The following is a 24,273-nucleotide window of genomic DNA, read 5'->3' as shown; positions in this document are numbered from 1 at the left end:
AAAATGGCCAGGTCATATGGTAACTCTACGTTTAACATTTTCTTTTAATTTATTTATTATTTTAATTTATTTTTGGCTGTGTTGGGTCTTCGCTGCTGCATGTGGGCTTTCTCTAGCTGCGGGGAGCAGGGGTTACCCTTCGTTGCAGCATGCAGACTTCTCATTGCAGTGGCTTCTCTTGCTGTGGAGCACAGGCTCCACGTGCGCGGGCTTCAGTAGCTGTAGAATGCGGGCTCAGTAGTTGTGGCGCATGGGCTTAGCTGCTCCACCATGTGGGATCTTCCCAGACCAGGGCTCAAACCCATGTCCTCTGCATTGGCAGGTGGATTCTTAACCACTGCACCACCAGAGAAGTCCCTATGTTTAACATTTTGAGGAACTGCTGAACTGTTTTCCAAAGTGGCTGCCCCATTTAACATTCCCACCATCACGTATGAAGGTTCCAATTTCTCCACATCCTTTTCAATAATTATTACCTATCTTTTTGACTTTTAGCCATTCTAGTGGGTGTGAAGTAATAGCTCATTGTGATTCTGATTTGCATTTCCCTGATGAATAATGACGTCAAGCATCTTTTCATGTGCTTATTGGATACACACATATATTCCCTGGAGAAATATCTATTCAGAGCCTTTGTGCATTTTCAAATTGTGTTACTTTTTTTTACTGGGTTCTTCATATAACCCAGATAGACGTTCCTTATCACATATGTGACTTGCAAATACTTTCTCCCATTCTATGGGTTGTGTTTTTGCTTTCTTGATGGTATAGTTTGTAGAACAAAAGGTTTTTCTTTTGATGAAGTCTAATTTACCCATTTTCTCTTTTCTTTTCTCACTTGTGCCACAGTCACCATCTTTTAGCTCTTAAAGATCCTATGTTCTAAACCAGCAGCCCCCAACCTTTTTGGCACCAGGGACCGGTTTCGTGGAAAACAATTTTTCCACAGGCTGGGGCAGGGTTGGCGGAGTGATGGTTCAGGCAGTAATGAGAGCAATGGGGAGCAGCAAATGAAGGTTGCTCGCTTATCCGCCACTCACCTCCTGCTGTGCAGCCTGGTTCCTAAAAGGCCACGGACCGGTACTGGTCTATGGCCCAGGGGTTGGAAACCTCTGTTCTAAACTATATCATTCACATAGCTCTTCACTTTACTTCTTTGTAATACTAACTATCTTTTAAAATATATTCCTTATTTCTCCAGCTAGACTATAAGATCATTAAAAGCAACGTCTAAGTCTTTGGCTTCCTTATTCCCAAGAGCACCTAGCACAGTGCTATGCACAAAACAATAAATATTCATAAAAAGATGCATTTATGTGCTTCCCTGGTGGTGCAGTGGTTGAGAGTCCGCCTGCCGATGCAGGGGACACAGGTTTGTGCCCCGGTCCGGGAAGATCCCACATGCCGCGGAGCGGCTAGGCCTGTGAGCCATGGCCCGCTGAGCCTGCGCATCCGGAGCCTGTGCTCCGCAACGGGAGAGGCCACAACAGTGAGAGGCCCATGTACCGCAAAAAAAAAAAAAAAGATGCATTCATGTCAATGGGCACTGGGACAGAAAATCAAAGTTTTTCCATATTACAATTCCAAGATCTATACCAGCATTTATAGGTGAGTTTTAAAAAACTAAATCAATAATTAAAATTTTTTTTTCTTAAATCTCCCATTATCTGTAAATTTAAAAAGCCATTTTTAAGAATACTCTTAATTAGACTACGAATACCTTAAGGGGCAAGGACACTATTGTAGTTCTCCTCGTACCTATAGCCCCAAGCATAGTATACCCTGGCACACAGGAAACACTTAATAAATGCTTGTGAAATGAATAAATGGGATTTCTTTAAGATCTTACTTATAAACCACAGAATTTAGAAAGCTAACTCATTTGCAAATATATCAACACGTTATGCACCAATTTCAAATTTTGTGTAATGTCAAGAACATCCTGCAAATTATAAAAATTCCCTAGAAAGACCTGTCAATTAAAAAAAAAAAAGTCTCCTTAAGAATACAGAACTGTAAGGTTGAGCCATTACACTGATATTTAAAAATTAGTGATCTAGGGCTCCCCTGGTGGCGCAGTGGTTGAGAGTCCGCCTGCCGATGCAGGGGACATGGGTTCGCGCCCCGGTCCGGGAAGATCCCACATGCCGTGGAGCAGCTGGGCCCGTGAGCCATGGCCGCTGAGCCTGCGCGTCCGGAGCCTGTGCTCTGCAACGGGAGAGGCCACAACAGTGAGAGGCCCGCGTACAGCAAAAAAAAAAAAAAAGTAGTGATCTAGGGCTTCCCTGGTGGCACAGTAGTTGAGAGTCCACCTGCCGATGCAGGGGACACGTGTTTGTGCCCAGTCTGGGAAGATCCCACATGCCGCGGAGCAGCTGGGCCCGTGAGCCATGGCTGTTGAGCCTGCGCGTCCGGAGCCTGTGCTCCACAATGGGAGAGGCCACAACAGTGAGAGGCCCGCGTACCGCAAAAAAAAAAAAAAAAAAAACTTAGTGATCTACATTACTAATTTAATATGATGCTATAAATTTGTTTACCCTCAAATCCAAGGTCTTTGGGCAACTTAAATACAGACGTAAAACATGAACCATAACATTATATAGTCTCTGATAATTTTTTCAAGAAATATACACACCATTCAAATGCACAGAAAAATAATGCTTTTCGGGTGAGAGATACCACAGTAAATGGTAACCTTCTCCTCAGGATACGAGAAACCAAATTACCTTCAATGGATCAAGTTCATTCTCATAGGATTTGACAATTTCCTTTGACGATGTTAACTGCGCTTCCTTACGAGTAATCTGATCGCGAATATCACAAGCTTTTTCCTTATTTTGCTTCAGATATTTTAGTTCTGTTTGACATTCTTTTACTTTCTGACCTTGTGTCTGACGTACCTGCCGAAGTGTTTCCAACGCTTTAATGTACCTTTGAAGATATTAAATAAAAATCAAATTTCTGGCTAAGCAAATTATAGTATATTCAAACAATGGACTATAATGCAGTCATTAAGATTACATTTACAAAGAGTTTTTAATAACTTAGAAAATGCTTATGACATAATAGTAAGTACAAATGTTACATATATACTGTCAAGCAGGTAAATAAAGATGCAAAGAAAGAAAACTGAAAGGAAATATGCTGACTGGTTGCCACTGGATAAGAGGTAATAACTGCTGACTTTCTTGCTTTACAATATCTTTCTGTTTAAAAAAAAGAAGCATCTAAATTGCAACTCTGGCTCAATAACTTAATGGACTACAAAATCTAATTAAAGGTTACAAACCTTGTTGCGGAAAAAATCTCATCAAATTTTTGCTTCAAAGCCTTTCCTTCACTTAAAGGCCAATTAGACTCTTCTTGGTGACAGAAAATGACATTATTTAGCACAGATTTGGAAACCCCAAGAGAACTTATCATCTCTCGGTCAATTTCTGCACACTTGGAGCTGAGACTGACCTTTTCGCCACGCCTATAGAAAACAAAAATCAAGAACTTATGTAAAATATTCTGTTACTTAGTCAATCTTTCATGCTGTACTTGCAAAAAAAAAACAAAAACAAATGGCCTCTCATCCACTTCCTGTGGATAGCTTTCTCATATTAAAAGGTATAACTCTTGGGCATCCCTGGTGGCGCAGTGGTTGAGAGTCCGCCTGCCGATGCAGGGGACATGGGTTCGTGCCCCAGTCCAGGAAGATCCCACATGCCGTGGAGTGGCTGGGCCCGTGAGTCATGGCCGCTGAGCCTGAGTGTCCGGAGCCTGTGCTCCGTAACGGGAGAGGCCCCAACAGTGAGAGGCCCGCGTACCGCAAAAAAAACCCAAAAAGCAAAAAAAAAAACATGATGATACATAACAGACAGGCAAAGGTACTTGAAAACATCTAAAGACTGTACAGTTTATTTTTTATTTATTTTTAAAGTCACCAATTTATTCTGTAAGGTCAGTAAAACCTCATTGCTGAAAAACAGGTATATATTTAAACAGGAGGAAAAGAAAGATCAATTAAACTTACCACAATGATTCAGAATAAAATCTTAGGAAAGCAGCAATATATTTGGAATTTTCTCATGAAATAAATTTTTGATAGTATAAAAAATGAGTTGTATATACATGAAATGTACATTACTAAAACTTTAAAAATATTTGCCTTATATGTAATATTTTATTATTTTATTTTATGGTAAATAAGTTCTCAAAGTATAAATTATATTAATTTAGAAGAAAGATAATTTTTGCCAATTACTTTTGTATTGTTTTCTTTTTGACTCTAGAGCTTAGATAAGGGATTGTTCAGTAAAAGACACACAGTAAAAGGAGTATAAAGGCAAACCTTAGTGATGCCCATCCAAGCAAATCCAAGGAAGATTCTTAATCAACAGACCTAAGTTCTACGGTCACAATGACAAAGCAATCAAATAGAGAGAACTGCCTCAGGGTCTTTTAAATAAGTTCCCTACTTCATTATACCCAGGGCCAGAAGCATCCCTGCCCTTGGATTCCAAGAGATCTCTCAGCATCTTTCATCAGAAGGATAAATTGACCATTTTCTTTCATATCTTCTGTCCAGTATCTGTTAACAACTAGATTAGGTGAGTGGATGCAGTGTCTGTCTTTACTGTCATTTTATATGTATTCTGAAAATATTACACTGAATGTACTAAGAATGTTTTGTAGGGGGACAGAATGGACAAAGATAGACCAGGAGATTGAGACATTAGACCAGGGAAAGACGATGGTAGCTTGAACAAGAATGGTTCTCATAGAGATGGAGAGAAACAGACTGAAGAGCCAGTTAGGCGAAATCCATAGGACTTGGTAATGAACTGAATATAGATGGCAAGGAAGCTGTCAAGACAGACTTAGGTTCGTGTCACTGGATGGATGGGGGTGTCATTCACTGAGATAAGGAGGTCTATTTTGTATAGCAATAGCATTATCCTAATTAATACAGAGGTTATTTGTGACCTTAGTTGGAGCTGTTTCAGTACAAGAATGGGGCTAGAGTAGGAGTCAGGAGGAAGTCAAGAAATGGAGACAGTGAGTATCAACAACTCTTTTGAAAAAATTGCCTGTAAAGCGGAAGATGGAGACAGACCGTAACTGGAGTGAAATGAAATCTGAGGTTGTGGGAGAGATCTGAGTATGTTTAAAAGCCAGTGAAAAGAATCCACTTGAGAAGCCAGTAGCTAGTACAGTGTATCTAGCACATAACAGGTGTGACACATTATTGATTAAATAAAGAAATTATTTAATTAGTTTAACAAATGAATAAATGAAAGGAAGGGATAAGATGATAAGTAATTTGCTCAACAAGGATAAAGCCATGAATTCAGGGCAGCCTACCTAATTCCAATATCCATACCCATTACAATATGATACCTGCCCTTAACAGAATGACAACAGTTGAAAGGCACCTGCCTGCTTATCTCATCCTTCCCTATAGACATGATTACTAGCACTTTTCATTCATTCAATCTATATTTGAGTGATTATGCACCTTCAATTCAGCAACTGTCCATAAATTACTCAAAGGAGTGGAGCATTATCACTAAATCTTTAATGGGATCATTCTGTTTAACTGATAAATAGTATCAAACAAAAAATTAGATGTTGATACTGGACAAGGCCACGCAGGTGTAGAGTCAAGGTGGATCTCTACTTTCTGCTCAGTTGTGCTGAGAAACTAAAACAGCTCTAAAGATAAAGTCCATTAAAAAGTTAATAAGCTTCCGTAAAATAAACTTAAAGAAGTAGGAAAAAACCATAGTTTTATAGACCTAAAGACAAAAAAATGAACAGATAATTCAAATATATAATAAACACCTACTTTGTTCTAGTAATGACTCCTTCCAGGGTTTTAAATTCTGTCTTTTTGCTTTTCTGAGTACAAACCATAGATCTCTGCACAGCTACAAGTTCTCCATTGACATCACGAAACTGCAGACGAATCTGTGCTCTAACATCTGTTTCTTGAGCAACCTTTGAAGGTAAAGAGAGAAAAATTATGCTACCTTAGTAAGTATCAGAACATTAGTTCTGAAGAAAATATATAGGCAATCTTACTCATCAAAAATGAAAAAAAAAAGAAAAACAACCGAAATAAATGAGATTACATATCATTCAAAATACAGAAGGACACTGAAGAGCCAAAGCAATCTTGAGAAAGAAAAACAGAGCTGGAGGAATCAGGCTCCCTGACTTCAGACTATGCTATAAAGCTACAGAAATCAAAGCAGTATGGTACTGGCACAAAGACAGACTTACAGATCAACAGAAGAGGATAGAAAGACCAAAAATAAACCCACACACCTATGGTCAATTAATCTACGAAAAGGAAGGCAAGAATATACAGTGGAAAAAAGTCTCTTTAATAAGTGGTGCTGTGAAAACTGGTGAGCCACATCTAAAAGAATGAGATTAGAACATTCTCTAACACCGTACACAAAAATAAACTCAAAATGGATCAAAGACCTAAATGTAAGACTGGATACTATAGAACTCTTAGAGAAAAACATAAGCAGAACACTCTTTGACATAAATCACAGCAATATCTTTTTGCATCTGCCTCCTAGAGTAATGAAAATAAAAACAAAAATAAACAAATGGGACCTAATAAAACTTCAAGCTTTTGCACAGCAAAGGAAACCATAAACAAAGGAAAAGACAACCCACAGAACTGGAGAAAATATCTGCAAATGATGTGACTGACAAGGGATTAATCTCCAAAATATACAAACAGCTCAATAGCTCAATATCAACAAACAGCCCAATCAAAAAATGGGCAGAAAATCTTACTAGACACTTCTCCAAAGAAGACACACAGAGGAGTGATCAAGATGGTGGAGTAGTAGGACATGAAGCTCCCCTTCTCCCATAAATACATCAAAAATACATCTACACGTGGAATGATTCTCACAGAACATCTACTGTAAGCTGGCAGAAGACCTCAGACTGTTGAAACGGCAAGAAAATCTCCAGTAAGCAGGTAGGAAAAAAGAAAAAAAAAGCGAGAAAGGAATTGGGATGGGACCTGCACCCCTAGGAGGGAGCTGTGAAAGAGGAAAGGTTCCTGCACCCTGGGAACTCCCTCACCAGTGGGGATATTGGCTAGGAAAGAAGGGGAGTTTCTGAGCCTCATAAGTGAATGCAGCACTGGGTTTGTGGCAGCCAGAGCAAAGGGAGAACTACACAGATGGTCAGTGCTGCCACCCTGCACTCCCTAGCCTGAGACACTCTTCCACCAGTGCGGGCAGGGACTGGGTGCTGGAACTCTGGCTTTGGAGATCAGAACCAAAGAGAGGACTAGGGTTGGCTGTGTGGAAACAGCCTGCAGGGGGACTGGAATCCAGTGTGAGCACAACTGAGGGTGTACTAAGAGGAAGCCTGGGCCGCCTTAGAGGCCAGTCGCCATTGTTTTGGGGGTGCATGAGAGGAGAGGCAGGACTCTGATTGTAGCCTTTTTCCCTGTGTGTGTGGTCTCAGAGGGCAGGACACTGTCTGCACGGGCTCCAGGAGTGGTCTCCTGGCCCCCGCTGCCTCCCTCCCAGAACTCAGGAGTGGTCGCGATCCACTGCCACTACCCGTCCAGATGCCAGGAGTGGTCGCAAGCCCCCACTGCCTCCACCCCAGACCCCACTGCCTCCACCCCAGACCCCAGGAGGGGTCGCGAGCCTCGCTGCCTCCCTCCCGGACCCCAGGAGTGGTCCTGAGGCCCTGCCGCTGCCTGCCTGGACTCCAGGAGTGGTCACAAGCCACCTCGATTCCCATGATATGCTCTTAGGGTGCTCCTGAGCCGCCACCACAAACCTGAGGACCAGGCACGAGCTGCCACATCTGCACGCCCGCTATCAAGGAAATAACAACAAGCACATGCTGAGGAAAGAGGTGACAGGCATCCATACTAAAAAGAGCCCTTGCACCAAATATATTAAACTCACACAAGCTACAGAGGAACATCCCCACGTATAAATAGCCCTCCACAACCACAGTATATAATTGTTTCTCCTAAACTCACAAAGTAAGAGAAATATAAATAAAATGAAGAAGCACAGCAACCACTCCTAAAGACCAAGAGAATTCCCCTGAAAGAACAAACAATGAAACACACCTCTTCTAATAGACACCAGTTTCAAAAAGGAGATAATGAAAATACTAAAAGAATTAAGAAAGACTATTGATGGAAATGTAGAATACTGTAAAAAAGAACAAGAAGCTATAAAGAAGAACGAAGAAAAATTAGAAAACTCATTTGCAGAGACAAAAGCTGAGCTAAAAGCAATGAATAGCAGAATGAACAATGCAGAAGAACAAATAACTGACCTGGAAGATAGAATAACAGAAACCACCCAATCAGGACAGCAGACAGAAAGCCAGATCAAAAAAAAAGAAAGCAACATAAGAGACCTATGGGATAATATAAAGCATTCCAATCTACACATAACAGGGATCCCAGAAGGAGAAAGAAAAGTGGATCAAAAATGTATTTGAAGAAATTATGGCTGAAAACTTCCCAAACCTAAAGAAGGAAACAGATATGCAGGTTCAGGAAGCACAGAGGGTTCCAAACAAGATAAACCCAAACAGACCTACATCAAGACATATCATAATAAAAATGGCAAAATTTAAAGACAAAGAGAGGATTCTAAAGGCAGCAAAAGAAAAACAAAGAGTTAATTACAAGTGGACTCCATAAGGCTATCAGCAGATTTCTCTACAGAAACACTGCAGGCCAAAAGGGAGTGGCAAGACATATTCAAAGTCCTGAAAGGGAAAAACGTGCAACCTAGGATACTCTACCCAGCAAGATTATCATTTAGAACAGAAGGAGGGCTTCCCTGGTGGCACAGTGGTTAAGAATCGCCTGCCAATGCAGGGGACACGGGTTTGAGCTCCGGTCTGGGAAGATCCCACAGGTGGCAGATCAACCAAGCCCATGCACCACAACTACTGAGCCTGCACTCTAGACCTCGAAAGCCACAATTACTGAAGCCCGCGTGCCTAGAGCCCATGCTCCACAACAAGCCACCACAACGAGAAGCCTGTACACTGCAACGAAGAACAGCCCTCCATCACCGCAACTAGAGAAAGCCTGTGCGCAGCAACGAACACCCAACACAGCCAAAAATAAAAATAAATAAAATAAATTAAAAAAGAATAGCAAAGTGAAGAATTTCTCAGAAAAGCAAAAACTAAAGAATACAGCAATACTAAACCTATCCTAAAGGAAATATTGAAAGGTCTTCTCTAAATAAAAAAGAAGAATCTACAGGCAAGAGAAAATCACAATTAGAAAGTAAATCACTTAAATAAACCAGTACACAGATTAAAAAAAAAACAAAATATTTCTGTGAAAGTGATGATAACCACAATGAAGAGCAAAAGAATGATCATGAAGATGTAAAAGAAGACACCAAAATCATAATATGAGGATAAGAGTAAGAAAATGTAGATTTTTTTTTCCTACTATGTGTTTGAGCTTATATGACTACCAGTCTAAGGGAAATATTGGGTTGACCAAAAGGTTCATTCGTTTTTTTCTGTAAGATGGCTCTAGTAGCACTTAGCTCTCTCTTTAACTTCGTTCGAAACAATTTTGTTAGTTGTATGTGACAGCTGTCATATCAGCGTGCATTTAAAAAAAGACTTCTCAAAATTGGTGAATTTTTGTGTAGCCATTTAATATCGAAGATGGAAGAAAAAAAGCAACACTTTCGGTATACTGTGCTTTATTATTTCAAGAAAGGTAAAAACTCAACCAAAATGCAAAAAGAGATATGTGCAGCGTATGGAGAAGGTGCTGTGACTGATTGAATGTGTCAAAAGTGGTTTGCAAAGTTTTGTGCTGGAGATTTCTCGCTGGACGATGCTCCACGGTCAGGCAGACCAAGTTGACAGTGATCAAATGAAAAAATTAATTGAGAACAATCAACGTTATACCATGCGGGAGACAGCTGACATACTCAAAATATCCAAATCAAGCACTGAAAATCATCTGCACCAGCTTGGTTATGTGAATTGCTTTGATGTTTGGGTTCCACATAAGTTAAGTGAAAAAAAACCTTCTTGACTGTATTTCTGCATGCGATTCTCTACTTAAACTTAATGAAAACATTGTATTTTTAAAACAAATTGTGATGGGCAATGAAAAGTGGATACTGTACAATAGTGTGGACCAGAAGAGATCATGGGGCAAGCGAAATGAACCACCACCAACCACACCAAAGGCCAGTCTTCATCCAAAGAAGGTGATGTTGTGAATATGGTAGGACTGGAAGGGAGTCCTCTATTATGAGCTCCTTCCAGAAAATCAAACAATTCCAACAAGTACTGCTCCCAATTAGACCAACTGAAAGCACTCAATGAAAAGCGTCCAGAATTAGTCAACAGAAAACATATAATCTTCCATCAGGATAACACAAGATTGCATGTTTCTCTGATGACCAGGCAAAAACTGTTACAGCTTGGCTGGGAAGTTCTGATTCATCCCCTGTATTCACCAGGCATTGCATCTTCAGATTTCCATTTATTTTGGTCTTTATAAAATTCTCTTAATGGAAAATATTTCAATTCCCTGGAAGACTGTAAAAGGCACCCGGAACAGTTCTTTGCTCAAAAAGATAAAAAGTTGGGCTTCCCTGGTGGCGCAATGGTTGAGAGTCCACCTGCCGATGCAGGGGACATGGGTTCATGCCCTGGTCCGGGAAGATCCCACATGCCGCGGAGCGGCTAGGCCCGTAAGCCACAGCCGCTGAGCCTGCGCGTCCGGAGCCTGTGCTCCGCAGTGGGAGAGGCCACAGCAGTGAGAGGCCTGTGTATCACAAAAAAAAAAAAAAAAAAAAAAAGATAAAAAGTTTTGGGAAGATGGAATTATGAAGTTGCCTGAAAAATGGCACTAGGTAGTGGAACAAAAGGGTGAATACGTTGTTCAATAACATTCTTGTGAAAATGAAAAATGTGTCTTTTATTTTCACTTAAAAACCAAAGGCACTTTTTGGCCAACCCAACAGATACAGGAAGGGGTTAACATACTTGAAAAAGAAGGTAAGTACAAATCAAAAACATATAATGGATTCCCAAAAATGAAAAAGAAGAGAACATAAGTATAATACAAAAGAAAACCATTGAACTACAAAAGAAAAAACAGAAATGGACAAAGAAGAAATACAAAATCAACAGGAAAACAAGGTTTAAAATGGCAATAAATACATACATAAATGTCAGTGGACTAAATGCTCCAATCAAACAACACAGAGTAGCAGACTGGATAGAAAAACAAGAGCCTACAATACACTGCCTATAACAGACCCACCCTATGGCAAAGGACACACACGGATTGAAAGTGAGGGGACAGAAAAAGATATTTCATGCTAACAGAAATGACAAGAAACCAGGGGTCACAATACTTATATCAGACAGAACAACTTTAAAACAAAAGCCATAAAGAAAGATAAAGAAGGACACTATATAATGATAAAAGGAAGAATACATGAAGAGTATTTTACACTCGTCAACATACACACACCTAATATAGGAGCATGCAAATACAGAAAATAACTATTATGAGACGCAAAGGGAGAAACTGACAGGACTACAATAATAGTAAGACTTTAACACTCCACTCAAATCAATAGATAGATCTTGCAGGCAGAGAATCAATAAGGCAACAGAAATCCTAAATAATACAGTAAAACAGACATAACTGATATTTGGACATTACATCCAAAAAAACCCAGAATATACATTCTTTTCAAGCACACATGGAACATTCTCTAGGACTGACCACATACTCTGGCACAAAATAAGCCTCAACAAATTTAAGAGTATAGAAATTATCTCAAGCATCTTTTCTGACCACAACAGCATGGAACTAGAAATTAACCACAGAAAAAGAAAGAGAAGAAAACAATTATATGGAGATTAAACAACATGCTACTAAAAAACCAATGGGTTAACAATGAAATCAAAGAGGAAACTAAAAAATACCTTGAGACAAAAGACAATGAAAACACAACCATACAAAAACTATGGGATGCAGCAAAAGCAATTCTTAGAGGGAAGTTCATAGCAATACATTCCTTCCTCAAAAAAAACAAGAAAAATCTCAAATAAACAACATGAACCTACCACTTAAAAAAATAAGAAAAAGAAGAACAAACAAAACCTTAAGTTGGCAGAAGGAAGGAAATAATAAAGATCAGAGAGAAAATAAATAAAATAGAGATCTAAAACACAATAGAAAAAAAATCAAGAAAACCAAGAGCTGGTTCTTTGAAAGGATAAATAAGATTGACAAACCTCTGGCCAGGCTCACCAAGAAGAAAAGAGAGAGAACCCAAATAAACAAAGTAAGAAATGAAAAAGGAAACATAACAGCTGATACCACAGAAATTCAAAAAACCATAGGGAGTACTATGAACAATTATATGCCAACAAATTCAACAACCTAGAAGAAATGGACAAATTTCTAGAAACATACGGTCCACCAAAATTGAATCCAGAAGAAATAGATCATTTGAACAGACTGATCACTAGAAGTGAAATAGAACATGTAATTTAAAAACTCCCTATAAACAAAAGTCCAGGAGCAGATGGCTTCACAAGAGAATTCCACCAAACATACAAAGAACTTATACTGATCCTTCTTTAACTCTTCCAAAAAATGGGAGAAGGGAACACTCCCAAAGACATTCTATGAAGTGACCATCACCCTGATACCAAAACCAAAGACAACACCAAAAAAGAAAATTACAGGCCAATATCTTTGGTGAATAGAGATACAAAAATTCTCAACAAAATATTAGCAAACCAAATCCAACAACACATAAAAAGATCATACACCACGATCAAGTGGGATATATCCCAAGTTCCCAAGGTTGGTTCAACATACACAAATCAATCAATGTGATACACCACATAAACAAAAGAAAAGACAAAAAACACATCATCTCAATAGATGCAGAAAAAGCATTTGACAAAATTCAACATCCATTCATGACAAAAAGTCTTACCAAAGTGGGTACACAGGGAACATAATAAAAACTATTTATGACAAACCCACAGCCAATATAATACTCAACGGTGAAAAGCTGAAAGCCTTCATGCTAAAATCTGGAACAAGACAAGGATGCCCAGATGACTTACCTGGAGGTCCAGTGGCTAAGACTCTGCACTCCCTATGTAGGGGGCCCAGGTTCAATCCCTGGTCAGGGAACAAGATCCCACATGCCACAACTAAGAGTTTGCATGCTGCAACTAAAGATCCTGCATGCCGCAACAAAGATCCCGAGTGCCACAACTAAGACCCGGTGCAGCCAAATAAAAAATAAATAAATGACAAGGATGCCCATTCTCATCTCTTTTATTCAACGTAGTATTGGAAGTCCTAGCCACAGCAATCAGACAAGAAAAAGAAATAAAAGGTATCCAAACTGGAAGGGAAGAGATAAAACTGTCATTATATGCAGATGATAATATATATAGAAAACCTTAAAGACTCCACACAAAACCTGCTAGAACTGATAAATTCAGCCAGGTAGCAGGATACAAGATTAACATACAGAAATCGGTTGCATTTCTTTACATCAACAATGAAATATCAAAAACGGAATGTAAAAAAAACAATACCTTTTAAAATTGTAACCCCGGGACTTCCCTGGTGGCGCAGCGGTTAAGAATCCACCTGCCAACGCAGGGGACACGGGTTCGATCCCTGGTCCAGGAAGATCCCACATGCCGCAGACCAACTAAGCCCATGCACCACAACTACTGAGCCTGTGCTCTAGAACCCGTGAGCCACAACTACTGAGCCCACATGCCGCAACTACTGAAATCCGTGCGCCTACGGCTCCTGCTCTGCAACGAGAAGCCACCACAGTGAGAAGCCCACACACTGCAACGAAGAGTAGGCCCCTCTCGCTGCAACTAGAGAAAGCTGGAACGCAGCAACGAAGACCCAATGCAGCCAAAAATGAATGAATAAATAAATAAATTTAAAAAATAATAATAAAATAAAATCGGAACCCCAAAAATAAAATACTTAGGAATAAACCTCACCAAGGAGGTGAAAGACTTATACATTGAGAACTATAAAACATTAATTATAGGAAACTGAAGATTATTCAAAGAAATGAAAGATATCCCAGGCTCTTGAATTGGAAGAATTATTACTGTTAAAATGGCCATACTACCCAAAGCAATCTACAGATTTAATGCAATCCCTATCAAATTACCCATGATATTTTTCACAGAACTAGAACAAATAATCCTAAAATTCATATGGAACCATGAAAGACCCAGAATTGCCAAAGCAATACTGAAGAAAAAGAACAAAATAGGAGGCATAACCCTTCCAGATATCAGACAATACTACAAAGCTACAGTAAGCAAAACAGCATGGTATTTGCACCAAAACAGATATATGGATCAATGGAACAGGATAGAGAGCTCAAAAATAAACCCACACACCTACGGTCAATTAATCTTCGACAAAGGAGACAAGAATATACAATGGGAAAAAGATAGTCTCTTCAGCAAGTGGTGGGAAAGCTGGACAGCCATATGTAAATCAAGGAAGTTAGAACACACCTTCTCACCATACACAAAAATAAACTCAAAACGGCTTAAAGACTTAACATAAGACACAACACCATAAAACTCCTAGAAGAAAACACAGGCAAAACATTCTCTGACATAAATTGTAACAATGTTTTCTTAGGTCAATCTCCCAAGGTAATAGAAATAAAAACAAAAACAAACGGGACCTAATCAAACTTACAAGCTTTTGCACAGCAAAGGAAACCATAAACAAAATGAAAAGACAACCTACAGAATGGGAGAAAATATTTGCAAACAATGCGACTGACAAGGGCTTAATTTCCAAAATATACAAATGGCTCATACATCTCAACAACAGAAAAAAACAACCCAATCCAAAAATGAGCAGAAGACCTAAATAGACATTTCTTCAAAGAAGAAATACAGATGGTCAATAGGCACATGAAAAGATGCTCAACACTGCTAATTATTAGAGAAATGCAAATCAAAACTACAATGAGGTACCACCTCACACCAGGCAAAACAGCCATCATTAAAAAGTCTACAAATAACAAATGCTGGAGAGGGTGTGGAGAAAAGGGAATCCTCCTACACTATTGGTGGAAATGTAAGTTGGTGCAGCCACTGTGGAAAACAGTATGGAGGTTCCTCAGAAAACTAAAAATAGAATTACCATATGAGCCAGCAATCCCACTCCTGGGCATATATACAGACAAAATTATAATTCAAAACGATATACATATGCCAACGTTCACAGCAGCAATATCCACAATAGCCAAGACATGAAAACAACTTAAATGTCCATCAACAGATGAATGGATAAAGAAGATGTAGTACATATACATACAATGGAATACTACTCTGCCATTAAAAAGAATGAAATAATGCCATTTGCAGCAATATGGATGCACTAGAGATTATCATACTAAGTGAAGTAAGTCAGAAAGAGAAAGACAAATACCATATGATATCACTTATATTTGGAATCTAAAATATGATACAGGGACTTCCCTGTTAGCGCAGTGGTTAAGCATCTGCTTGCCAATGCAGGGGACACCGGTTCAATCCCTGGTCTGGGAAGATCCCACATGCCACAGAGCACCTAAGCCCGTGTGCCACAACTACTGAGCCTGCGTTCTAGAGCCTGTGAGCCATACTACTGAGCCTGCATGACACATCTTCTGAAAGCCATGCACCTAGAGCCCATGCTCCACAACAAGAGAAGACACTGCAATGAGAAGCCCATGCACCACAACAAAGAGTAACCCCCGCTCCTGCAACTAGAGAAAGCCTGTGCACAGCAACTAAGACCCAGCGCAGCCAAAAATAAAAATTAAATTAAATTAATTTTAAAAAGTAATAATAAAAAATAAAATATAATACAAATGAACCTATCTATGAAATAGAAACAGAATCATGGACATGAGAACAGACTGGTGGTTGCCAAGGGGGAGGGGGTTGGAGGAGGGATGGAGTGGGAGGTTGGGGTTTGCAGATGTAAGCTTTAATATATAGAATGGATAAACAACAAGGCCCTACTGTATAGCACAGAGAACTACATACAATATCCTATGATAAACCATAATGGAAAAGAATATTAAAAAAAGAATGTGTGTGTGTGTATATATATATATATATATATATGTATAGCTGAATCACCTTGCTGTACAGCAGTTAACACAACATTGTAAATCAACTATACTTCAATGAAAAAACAAAGACATACAGATGGCCATCAGGCACATGAAAAGATGCCCATCATCACTAATTATTAGAGAAATGAAAATCAAAACTACAATGAGGTATCATCTCACACTGGTCAGAATAGCTATCATCAAAAAGTCTAGAAACGATAAATACTGGAGAGTGTGTGGAGAAAAGGAAACCCTCCTACACTGTTGGTGGGAATGTAAATTGGTACAGCCACTATGAAGAACAGTATGGAGCTTCCTTAAAAAACTAAAAATAGAGCTACCATATGATCCAGCAATCCCACTCTTGGGCATATATCTGGAGAAAACCATGATTCGAAAGGATACATGCACTCCAAAATTCACTGCAGCACTATTTACAATATCCAAGACATGGAAGCAATGTAAATGTCCATCCACAGATGAATGGATAAAGAAGATGTGGTAATATATATATACAGTGGAATATCAGCCATAAAAAAGAACAAAATAATGCCATTTGCAGCAACACGAATGGACCTAGAGATTATCATACTAAGTGAAGTCAGACAGAGAAAGAAAAATATCATGTATCACTTATATATGAATGTAAAAATCTTATGAATGTAAAAAATCTTATTTACAAAACAGAAACAGACTCACAGACTTCAAAAACAAACTTATAGTTACCAATGGGGAAAGGTGGGGGGGGAATTATGAGGTTGGGATTAACAGATACACAGTACTATATATAAAATAGATAATCAGCAAGGACCTACTGTACATCACAGGGAACTCTACTCAGTAATCTGTAATAACCTACATGGGAAAAAAATCTGAAAAAATATATATATGTATATGTATAAATGAATCACCTTGCTGTACACCTGAAACTAACACAACACTGTAAATCAACTATATTCCAATATAAAGTAAAAAAAAATTTTTAAGTAAATTTAAAAAATACACAAGAAGGAAAAGAATACTGTTTGATTTACTAGAACTGTATTATCTACCTCCATTATTCAGCATCATTAGGAGATCAGCTATGTGGATTTTTCAAATAAATGAATTTTATCCTTTTACATACCAAAAGTGTTTTTTAAAACATTTTAAAAAACAGTCACAAGCTTACAGAAAAGTAGACACACAGTATACACCATGACTTTTCACCCAAACCACTTGAGAATAAGTTGCTGATCTGATATTCCAACACTGATATTTCCTATAAAACATGGGCATTTTCAACCATAAAAATCAGGAAATTGAGTGATATATTACTACCATATGGCCCTCAGATCCCATTCAATTTTGCCAATTCTTCCAATATGTCCTTTACAACAACAGGATCCAGTTCAGAATTACACACAGTATTACACATTGTTCAAATTACACATTGTTGTCATTGTCTCTTTAGTTTCTTTCAGTCTGGAACAGTTCCTCAGATTTTCTCTTTCATGACTGGTAATTTTAAAAATTACCAAATGTTATTTTATAGAAGGTCTCCCAAAATTTGGATTTGCCTAATATTTCTTCAGGACTAGAATCAGATTATGCATCTTTGCAGCAATATTACAGAAGTGATGGTATGATCCTTACATTGCATCTTATCGGATGGGCACGATTTCAATTTAGCTCATTACTGAGGATGTTACCTTCAATCTCCTGGTAAAGGCCGTATCTACCAGGAGATATTCCTGGCAGAATATTCTTTTTTCTACTTTGCTGTTAATAAATATTTGGGAAAGAGATACACTGAGACTGTGTAAATGTCTCATAACCTCATCAAGCTTTTCCTCCATTCGTTTTAACATCTCTATTAATGTTTCTTAAATGAATGAATGATTACTGTGATAGCTATCAAAGAGTAATTTTCTAATTCCATTATTCCTCCTACATTTATTAGTTAAGGTTCTACTATAAGGAAGGGCTTTGTCCTCCACACCCGCCCCAACCGCCGCCTTGTTTTTCATTTTTTAAATATCACTATGGACTCATGCATTCCTCTCTTGGGCTCCAATTCCCAACCAGGTTTTTGTGGATGCCCTCCTCTCTCAGCCTCATCTACTGGTTTTTGTGGGGTTTTAAAAATATATTTATTTATTTTTGGCTGCGTTGGGTCTTTGTTGCTGCGTGCAAGCTTTCTCTAGTTGTGGCGAGTGGGGGCTACTCTCTGTTGTGGTGCATGGGCTTCTCATTGCGGTCTCTTCTTTTGTTGAGGAGCACGGGCTCTAAGCACGTGGGCTTCAGTAGTTGTGGTACGCGGGCTCAGCAGTTGTGGCTCGTGGGCTTAATTGCTCCGCAGCATATGGGATCTTCCTGGACCATGGCTCGAACCTGTGTCCTCTGCATTGGCAGGTGGATTCTTAACCGCTGCGCCACCAGGGAAGTCCCTCATCTACTGGCTTTTGGACCTCCATCGTGGTGTATTATCTTTATATATTGCTGACTTTGATTTGCTAATATTTTGTGATTTTTGCATGCATGACAGTTACCCATCTGTAGTCTTCTTGTAATGTCTTTGGTTTTTTGGTAACACAGTAATACTACCTTCATAAAATGAGTTGGGACATAGTTCCTTTGCCTCTCTTTTCTGAAAAAGTTTATGTAGACTTACTTCACTCTGTATGACAGACTCTAGGTCAGAAAGAGAAAGACAAATACCGTATGCTAACACATATATATGGAATTTAAGAAAAAAAATGTCATGAAGAACCTAGAGGTAAGACAGGAATAAAGACACAGACCTACTAGAGAATGGACCTGAGGATATGGGGAGGGGGAAGGGTAAGCTGTGACAAAGTGAGAGAGTGGCATGGACATATATACACTACCAAACGTAAAACAAATAGCTAGTGGGAAGCAGCTGCATAGCACAGGGAGATCAGCTCGGCACTTTGTGACCACCTAGAGGGGTGGGATAGGGAGGGTGGGAAGGAGGTAGATGCAAGAGGGAAGAGATATGGGAACATATGTATAACTGATTCACTTTGTTATAAAGCAGAAACTAACACACCATTGTAAAGCACTTATACTCCAATAAAGATGTAAAAAAAACAAGTTTATGTAGAACCGACTCGATTTCCTCCTAAAATGTTTTGTACAGCTCACCAGTAAAATCATCACAACCTGAAGTCCTTGTTAAGTTTTTAACTACAAATCAATTTCTTTTGTAGGCATATTTCTTCTTGAGTAAGCTTTGGTAACTTATGTTCTTAAAAGAATTTGTCCATTTCATCTAAGTCACTGAATTTATTGGCATAAACCTGCTAGCAGTATTCCCTTATTACCTACATAATGTCTGTAGGATCCGCAGTGATGTTGCCTCTTTCATTCCTAATACTGGTAATTTATGGCTTTTTTATCACTTTGCTTAGAGGCTTATTCATTTTATTGATCCTTTTTTTTTTAAAAGAACCATCTTCTGGTTTCACTGGTTTTCTCTGTCTCTGTATTCTATATCACTGATTTTTGCTCTTATCTTTAATTTCCCTCCTTTACTTATTTTGAATTTAATTAGCTCTTCTTTTTCAGGTTTCAAAAGATAGAAGCTCAGGTAATTAATTCTAGACATTTTTTCTTTTCTAATATAAACATTTTATTATATAAATTTCTAAGCATTAGTTAGCTGCATTCCACAAATTTTTTGTATGATATGCTTTTATTTAACGTATTTTTGAATTTCCTTCGTGATCCCTTTTTTGATCCATGGGTTATTTAGAAATAACCGCCTGGGCTTCCAGAACTGGTGGCGCAGTGGTTGAGAGTCCGCCTGCCGATGCAGGGGACATGGGTTCGTGCCCCGGTCCGGGAAGATCCCACATTCCGCAGAGCGGCTGGGCCCGTGAGCCATGGCTGCTGAGCCTGCGCGTCCGGAGCCTGTGCTCCGCAACAGCGAGAGGCCCGCGTACCGCAAAAAAAAAAAAAAAAAAAAAAGAAGAAATGTACTGCCTAATTTTCAAATATCTGGGGATTTTCTGTTATTGATTTCTAGTTTAACTTTGTTGTGGTCAGAAAACACATTCTGTATGACTTCAATGCTTTAAAATTTGTTTTCACTTGTTTTATGGTTCAGAATATTTGTGAATGTTTTACAGTGGCTGAAAATAATGTGTATTCTGCCGTTCACTAGTAGAATGTCCTATAAACATCAATTAGGCTAATTTGATTAAGAGTATTAAAGTTTTCCACGTCCTTCTGATATTTTGTCTACTCTTTCTGTTTCTTTACCAAGAGAGGTATTGAGATCTCCAACTATAATTGCAGATTTGTCTGTTTCTCCTTTAGTTCCATAGATTTTTTTTGCCTCTTCCATATCAAAGCTCTACATTTAGAGTTGCTAAATCCTTTTGGTGAACTGACTGCTTTATCATCATAAAATGTCACTTTTTACGTCAATGTTACTAGTTCTGAAGTATACTGTCTGATATTAATATAGCCAATTCAGTTTTCTTTTTATTAGCTGGCATATTCTAGTATGCTATCTAAAGGATTTTCCATCCTTTTACTTTTAACCTATCTGTATTATTATATTTAAAAACACTGTTATTCCCTCTAAAAAATAATACAAATGAATGTATATGCAAAACAGATTCACAGATACAGAAAAAAATTTGTGGTTACCAAAGTGGAGGGGAGAGGGACAAAATAGAGGTATAGGATTAACAGATACAAGCTACTACATATAAAATAGATAAACAACAAGAATACACTGTATAGCACAAGGAACTTTACCCATTTTCTTGTAAAAACCTATAATGGAGTATAATCTACAAAAATACTGAATCACTATGCTGTACATCTGAAACTAACACAATACTGTAAATCAACTATACTTCAATCAAAAAAAAAACCCATTGGTATGCCTTTTGCTTTATTTAGGTCTTTTTGTTATATCTTCTATTCCATTCATTAAACTTAATGTTTTCCTTTCCAACTGTCTGTATATTTATAAGTTTTGTAATTTAAGATCGTCTGCTAATTCTGTCATCTCTTTCATTTTCTATTTATTTCTATATTTCATTTTCTCCTGGTTCTGGGTTCCTTGCATGCCTGGTAACTTCTGATTGTGAATTTTACAATGTTGAATGAATAATTTTGTTTTACTCCTTTAATGAGTGTTTAATTTGGTTCAGGCATGCAGCTAAGTTTGTTGAGGCTTGATCCTTTTTTTGGATGCACCATGCAGCATGCGGAACTTCCCCTCCCAGGGATCGAACCAGGGCCCCCTGCAATGGAAGCACAGAGTCTTCTAACCACTGGACCTCTGGGGAAGTCCAATATTTAATGGTGGATATTGTTTCTTTATTTGGCCGAGCTGTGCAGCTTGCAGTATCTTAGTTTCCTGACCAGGGATTGGTCCTGAACCTGTGCCCTCGGCAGTGAAAGCGCGGAGTCATAACCAATGGATTACCAAGGAATTCCTTAGAGGCTTAGTCCTTTTGAACGTTTGTTTTTAAGGTTTGTAAGGGGGCATCTGCAGCAACCTTCACTCTAGGACTAATTTCGTAACACTTCCCCTCAGCCTCAAGAACCTCCTTTAACATTTCTTATGGTACAGATCTGCTGGTAACTAATACCTCTACCTTTTTTTTTTCCCCAATCAGAAAATGTTCTCCATTTCATCTTCAATTTTTGAAGGATATTTTTGTTGTATATAGAATTTTAGATTGATTTTTATTCCCCAGCACTTTAAAGATGTTGTCTCACTATCTCATGGCTTGGAAGTTTTTGATGAGAAGTCAGAAATCATTATTTTTCCCCTCTGCATAATGTGTTACTTTTTCCTCAGTCTGCTTTTAAGAATTCACCTCTGGTTTTCAGCAAGTTTAGTGTAAAATGCAATATAAGTGTGTTTATGCTACTTGTTATGTGTTGAGCTTCTTGGGTCTTTTTTATAATTTTATTTCTCTGTTGTGATCTTTTACCACATTATGGCCAATTTCCTTTAAATTCTTGAACTTATGTGTCATAGCTTTTAAAATCCTTGTCTGCTAATTCCAAAATTTGTCATCTCTGGATATGTTTCTATTCACTTTTTCCTCTCAGTTATGGATTACATTTGTTTCTTCATATATACACTAATTTTTTATTATATCCTGGACATTGTAGATGCTACAGTGTGAGTTTGGATTGTGCTGACTTCCTTTAAAAAGTGTTGAGTTTTGTTCTAGAAGGCAGTTAATTTATTGGCTACTCAGCTTGATTCTGTCAAAGCTTGTTTTAGGATTTGTTAGGATGGCCTTTCTGAGGCCTCAACAGAATACTAAGGAGTTCCACAAGCTCCTCCTACTCTGGCATATCATGACTCAAATGTCTCCCAGCATTGTGTAAACTCTAGAATCTCCATTCAGTTCACAATCCCACTCCTCTACTCCAGTAGTTGTTCGCTGCTAGTCCTCACTGAATCTCATTCTGGAACACATGCAGCTTAGTATTTGGCCAAAAGCTCATGGATTCCTTGTACAGATTCCTGGTGCCCCATCTCTGCACAAAAACCCCACCCCTGTACCCTGCCTCACAATTCACAACCACCTCAGCAAACCCAAACTTCTTTCTTTGTTTCATCTGCCTAGTGACTACGGTTCTCTGTTGGGTTCTAACTCTATGCACTGAAGTTCGCAAAATATCCCTACGTAGAAAACTAGAATAAATGTGTAGTCACCGCATATATTTCTCTTTTCTCAAAAATCACAGCCCTGCACCATCTGTTGCCCAATGCCTGAAAAGCGTGGATTCAAATATTTTTTCCAGTTTTATAGTTGTTCATCTTGGGAGCACAAGTATGATACTCACTACTCTATTGCAACCAAAATCACAAGCCCTGGATTCAGCCTTTTTTTAAAATCATAAATAACTTTTGTTGGACTTTTCATGACTTTTGGGCATAAATTTAACTTTTATATTAATTCATCAAATTGTTTAACAAATATTTATTAGGCACTTTGTAGCTTTCATTTGTTGTTTTGGTTCAAAAATGACAGTTTTGGGCTTCCCTGGTGGCGCAGTGGTTGGGAGTCTGCCTGCTGATGCAGGGGACACAGGTTCGTGCCCTGGTCCGGGAAGATCCCACATGCCGCGGAGCGGCTAGGCCCGTGAGCCATGGCCGCTGAGCCTGCGCGTCCAGACTGATGTAGCCGCAAGTTTGAAAGAAGTAAAGGAGAAAAGTGGGAAGCTAGGCAAATGGAGCAACATGGAAATCAAAGTTCCTAAGAAGACAGAAACAACTGAACATAGGTAAGAAAAATTATTGAGGAGAGCCAGAAAAATTCAGGCGTTTGTTTAAGGCAAGGTAAACAATATTAGGTTCAGGGTCAAATTAAAACAGGGAAAAGGAAAGACAAGAGAAGCTGAAGATATAAGAGGGTGAGAGGAATTGAAATAATGAGAAGAACATAGCATATAGGGAAAACTGAGGGGATGTGGACAATTCAGATAAGGGGAATGGCTTCATCCACAGTAGGAGGTGTGAGTGACTCAGGAGAGAAGAGTTGATGAGCAAGTGTGGGTGGGAGCTCAGAACTGGGAAATGAGAGCAGCCGAAAAGTGCGTAGTAAGTGAAGAGAGCTAAACCACCATGGCCAGAAGAACCACAGAGAGGACATAAGCAGACAGCTGAGAAAAATAGCTCTAGAAATATGAAAGCATTTGGGAAGAGGTGAGTGATAGATGAGATTGGCAGAGATACTAGAGCATCAATCAACATGGAAACATCCAGAAAATACATACATACATATGTAAAAAAACAAGAACAACAGCCAACACTCTCCTTGATCCTGCAAACCTTTTCAGCTATTGCCCTATCTCTCTTTCCACTTATAGCAAAATTCACAAGACAATTCTATGTGTTTCACTTCCTTACCTCCTGTTTTCTCAGATTACTAAAACTGGTTTTGTCAAGATCACCAATGGCCTTCCCATAGTCAAACCTGCTTCTCACTTGAGCTATCGACATTTCTTTTTTTAATTTTTATTGGAGTATAGTTGATTTACAATGTTTGTTAGTTTCTGCTATACAGCAAAGTGAATCAGCTATATGTATACA

At 38.7% G+C, this 24,273-nt stretch overlaps 1 protein-coding gene across 7 annotated transcripts in view; it reads right to left on the bottom strand.

Annotated features, from left to right (window-relative positions):
* RAD50 (RAD50 double strand break repair protein) overlaps positions 1-24,273 on the bottom strand; it is a 234,168-nt gene that overhangs the window by 65,391 nt on the left and 144,504 nt on the right. For all 7 annotated transcript variants that reach the window (XR_009563465.2, XM_060296199.2, XM_060296200.2 and 4 more), the window contains 3 exons: positions 5,834-5,985; positions 3,290-3,475; positions 2,727-2,931 (listed from right to left, as the gene is read on the bottom strand). Coding sequence is in view for 6 of the 7 variants with exons in the window: in XM_060296199.2 (XP_060152182.1) it covers positions 2,727-2,931; positions 3,290-3,475; positions 5,834-5,985 (543 nt within the window). In the remaining variant the exon portion in view is untranslated. The remainder of the gene's footprint in view (positions 1-2,726; positions 2,932-3,289; positions 3,476-5,833; positions 5,986-24,273) is intronic.

Source organism: Globicephala melas, chromosome 3, assembly GCF_963455315.2.
Source record: "Globicephala melas chromosome 3, mGloMel1.2, whole genome shotgun sequence".
Classification (NCBI taxonomy): domain Eukaryota; kingdom Metazoa; phylum Chordata; class Mammalia; order Artiodactyla; family Delphinidae; genus Globicephala; species Globicephala melas.
Note: the sequence above shows the minus strand (reverse complement) of the source record. Positions and strands in the feature narration are given on the sequence as shown.